This window comes from Procambarus clarkii, chromosome 18 (assembly GCF_040958095.1).
Source record: "Procambarus clarkii isolate CNS0578487 chromosome 18, FALCON_Pclarkii_2.0, whole genome shotgun sequence".
Classification (NCBI taxonomy): Eukaryota; Metazoa; Arthropoda; class Malacostraca; order Decapoda; family Cambaridae; genus Procambarus; species Procambarus clarkii.
Genome location: NC_091167.1, coordinates 18,390,362 through 18,395,361, shown reverse-complemented (window position 1 = coordinate 18,395,361; position 5,000 = coordinate 18,390,362). Strand labels below are relative to the sequence as shown.

At 49.6% G+C, this 5,000-nt stretch overlaps 1 protein-coding gene across 1 annotated transcript in view; it reads right to left on the bottom strand.

Moving 5' to 3' along the window:
- The window catches only part of LOC123754521 (uncharacterized), a 75,640-nt gene that overhangs the window by 33,067 nt on the left and 37,573 nt on the right, over window positions 1-5,000 (bottom strand). The window contains exon 5 of the mRNA XM_069326694.1: window positions 1,294-2,269. Coding sequence (XP_069182795.1) covers window positions 1,294-2,269 — 976 coding nt within the window. The remainder of the gene's footprint in view (window positions 1-1,293; window positions 2,270-5,000) is intronic.

Sequence of the window (5,000 nt, the reverse complement as noted above, 5' to 3'; positions counted from 1 at the left end):
GCTGGTGGGGTTGAGGCGCCCTTAAGCGGGTTGGATCCCACTAGCGTGACCCTCGGCTGTCTCTTCGTATTACACCACTCGTCTGTAAGTCGACTCTTCCTCTACCTTATAGCACACACCGCGTCTCTATGTCCTCCTGCCGTCGGGAATGGCTAATTCCGCTCAAATTAGACGGCGTTGGTTAGGTTTTGATCGTGTTATGGTACGTGTAGCGTGGCAGGAGGAGGCTATAAGGGTGTTGAGGCGTACCGTCGGGCCGGGGCCAAGGGGGATCAGGTCCCAAGATGAGTCCATATTTCAGTGTGGATGTTAGGCTATGATTCAACCCTCGTCTTGTGTCTGAGGCCAGCTATGATAATATGGTCACTCGTCACTCACACTCACTCACCTCTCACACTCACCCCTCACACTCACCTCTCACCCCTCTCCCACTCACCTCTCACCCCTCTCCCACTCACCTCTCACCCCTCTCCCACTCACCTCTCACCCCTCTCCCACTCACCTCTCACCCCTCTCCCACTCACCTCTCACCCCTCTCCCACTCACCTCTCACCCCTCTCCCACTCACCCCTCACACCCACTCACCTCTCACACGGGTACTCACCACACCACACACTACTGACATGCAACACTGAATACGAGAGAACAAATTAGAACAAGTGAGAAGAACAAGAGAGAACAAATGGACGTACAAGATAAACAATAGACAATCAAAACAAGAGTGTCAAGACACCAGAGTCACCAGGACCCATCACCCACTTACGAAACCTTTACATCTCTCCTCAACTCTAGCGGCTGTGTTTACACTTACAGCGCAGGTTACCACCTTAACAACCTAACAACCCAAGGTTGTTACTGATAGAGTCAGCCGCGTAGAGCAGTCACAATAACGGGGCCCAAACTTACACACCTGAACCCCCACACCTGATAATATGTGACTGTGATATCCTGACACAGACTTGGACTGGACGGTAGAGCGACGGTAGACCGTCATGCAGGTCGGCGTTCAATCCCCGATCACCCATAAGTGGTTGGGCACCATTCCTTCCCTCCGTCCGATCCCAAATCCTTATCCTGACCCCTTCCCAGTGCTATATAGTCGTGATGGCTTGGCGCTTGCTCCTGTTAGTACCCTTCCCAGCACCTGGTACTCGACTACTGCCAGCGTGAGTACTGAGTACTGCGCAGTACTGAGTACTGCGCAGTACTGAGTACTGCGCAGTACTGAGTACTGCGCAGTACTGAGTACTGCGCAGTACGCCCGTGAGACTATTCATATTCTTAACGACCCACTTCAAGAAGACTACGACCCACTTCAAGAAGTCTACGACCCACTTCAAGAAGACCACGACCCACTTCAAGAAGACTACGACCCACTTCAAGAAGACCACGACCCACTTCAAGAAGTCTACGACCCACTTCAAGAAGACCACGACCCACTTCAAGAAGACTACGACCCACTTCAAGAAGACCACGACCCACTTCAAGAAGACTACGACCCACTTCAAGAAGACCACGACCCACTTCAAGAAGACTACGACCCACTTCAAGAAGACTACGACCCACTTCAAGAAGACCACGACCCACTTCAAGACGACTACGACCCACTTCAAGAAGACCACGACCCACTTCAAGAAGACCACGACCCACTTCAAGAAGACTACGACCCACTTCAAGAAGACCACGACCCACTTCAAGAAGACTACGACCCACTTCAAGACGACTACGACCCACTTCAAGAAGACTACGACCCACTTCAAGAAGACCACGACCCACTTCAAGAAGACTACGACCCACTTCAAGAAGACCACGACCCACTTCAAGAAGACCACGACCCACTTCAAGAAGACTACGACCCACTTCAAGAAGACTACGACCCACTTCAAGAAGACCACGACCCACTTCAAGACGACTACGACCCACTTCAAGAAGACCACGACCCACTTCAAGAAGACCACGACCCACTTCAAGAAGACCACGACCCACTTCAAGAAGACTACGACCCACTTCAAGAAGACTACGACCCACTTCAAGAAGACCACGACCCACTTCAAGAAGACTACGACCCACTTCAAGAAGACCACGACCCACTTCAAGAAGACCACGACCCACTTCAAGAAGACTACGACCCACTTCAAGAAGACTACGACCCACTACAAGACGACTACGACCCACAGTAGAACCTTCCTGTCTTGTGGGAGTAATTATCCTGTTGCTTGGTGCTCGTTGGTGTCGCCTCTTCCCTCTCACAGCACCTCGGTGCCCCAACCTTCTAAACCAACGTGATGCCACAGTTTACACTCACCTGCCTCTCGTCTCCCGTGTTGCCGGGGCCCAGGAGCCGAGACACAGCTACATAACAACACAACCCGTTCTCGCACTTTCGTGTAGTCAATATTGACTTATTAAATATGTGCATATGTGACATACTAAACATACTAGTTTACCTTGAAAAGCTTCATAGAAAACACCGACCTTACCTAACCTTTTTAGTATGTTAAGATAAGCATCTTAACCTATAACTATAATAGGTTAATTACAATTATTACTTAACCTATACCTATAATAGGTTAAGTAATAATTGTAATTACGAAGCAATAAGATACTTATCTTAACATACTAAGAAGGTTAGGTAAGGTCGGTGTTTTCTATGAAGCTTTTCAAGGTAAACTAGCATGTTTAGTATGTCACATATGCACGTATTTAATAAGTCAATATTGACTATACGAAAGTGCGAGAACGGGTTGAACAACATCACACACTCGAGCCAAGTGTAAACACACTAATCTTCTTATCTCCTAAAAAATTATATAAAAAACAAATCCAGGGGGGGAGGCGCCCCCGCGCGGCGCCACGGGGGGGGGGGGGGGCTAAGAGTAGCCTAATCCCCTACTTTATTCTTCCCGGGAGCCGGTCGGCCGAGCGGACAGCACACTGGACTCGTGATCCTGTGGTCCCGGGTTCGATCCCAGGCGCCGGCGAGAAACAATAGGCAGAGTTTCTTTCACCCTATGCCCCTGTTACCTAGCAGTAAAATAGGTACCTGGGTGTTAGTCAGTTGTCACGGGCTGCTTCCTGGGGGTGGAGGCCTGGTCGAGGACCGGGCCGCGGGGATACTAAGCCCCGAAATCATCAAGATAACCTCAAGACAACCTCAAGACAACCTCAAGACAACCTCAAGACAACCTCAAGACAACCTCAAGACAACCTCAAGATAACCTCAAGATAACCTCAAGATAACCTCAAGACAACCTCAAGACAACCTCAAGACAACCTCAAGACAACCTCAAGATAACCTCAAGATAACCTCAAGACAACCTCAAGATAACCTCAAGACAACCTCAAGACAACCTCAAGACAACCTCAAGATAACCTCAAGACAACCTCAAGACAACCTCAAGACAACCTCAAGACAACCTCAAGACAACCTCAAGACAACCTCAAGACAACCTCAAGACAACCTCAAGACAACCTCAAGATAACCTCAAGACAACCTCAAGACAACCTCAAGATAACCTCAAGACAACCTCAAGATAACCTCAAGACAACCTCAAGACAACCTCAAGATAACCTCAAGACAACCTCAAGACAACCTCAAGATAACCTCAAGACAACCTCAAGACAACCTCAAGACAACCTCAAGATAACCTCAAGACAACCTCAAGATAACCTCAAGACAACCTCAAGACAACCTCAAGATAACCTCAAGACAACCTCAAGATAACCTCAAGACAACCTCAAGACAACCTCAAGATAACCTCAAGACAACCTCAAGACAACCTCAAGATAACCTCAAGACAACCTCAAGATAACCAAGATAACTTCAAGATAACCAAGATAACCTCAAGATAACCAAGATAACCTCGAGATAACCTTCCCTCTACAGTCATCATATAGAGGATATCAGCCGTGAAGGTAGAGGCATCTTGGAGGTAAATATAGAAGCACTTTCTGAATTCAAGTTCAAGAAGGTTTATTGAGACAATAACATCTTACGAGGAGCGGGCAGACTAGACTATTTGTATCCCTGTGTGCTGCACACTTCTCTTGGTCCCCCTCCACACACTCATTCCCGTTCTCTGTGTGTGTCGCCGGGTCTGGTTAGGTTCGGGTGTTAAGTATACCGTTTTCTGTGTGTTGACACTACAAGAGGACAGGCTGTTTGGTGGGGACTTTTAGGCCTAACCACCACTAGTGGGCTGTTAAAGCCTATCAGTTTTATGCTCAGTTCTGTACCCCTGTGTCCTGTACCCTGTGTCCTGTACCCTGTGTTCTGTACCCTGTGTTCTGTACCCTGTGTTCTGTACCCTGTGTCCTGTACCCCTGTGTTCTGTACCCCTGTGTCCTGTACCCTGTGTTCTGTACCCTGTGTCCTGTACCCCTGTGTTCTGTACCCCTGTGTTCTGTACCCCTGTGTTCTGTACCCTGTGTTCTGTACCCTGTGTCCTGTACCCCTGTGTTCTGTACCCCTGTGTTCTGTACCCCTGTGTCCTGTACCCCTGTGTCCTGTACTCCTGTGTCCTGTACCCTGTGTCCTGTACCCTGTGTCCTGTACCCTGTGTTCTGTACCCTGTGTTCTGTACCCTGTGTTCTGTACCCTATGTCCTGTACCCCTGTGTCCTGTACCCCTGTGTCCTGTACCCCCGTGTCCTGTACCCCCGTGTCCTGTACCCCCGTGTCCTGTACCCCCGTGTCCTGTACCCCCGTGTCCTGTACCCTTGTATCCTGTACCCCTGTATCCTGTACCCCTGCGTCCTGTACCCTGTATCCTTTACCCTGTGTCCTGTACCCTGTACCCTGTGTCCTGTACCCTGTATCCTGTACCCCTGTGTCCTGTACCCCTATGCCCAGTACCCCTGTGTCCTGTACCCTGTGTCCTGTACCCTGTGTCCTGTACCCTGTGTCCTGTACCCCTGTACCCTGTACCCCTGTGTCCTGTACCGTGTCCTGTACCCTGTGTCCTGTACCCTGTATCCTGTACCCTGTGTCCTGTACCCTGT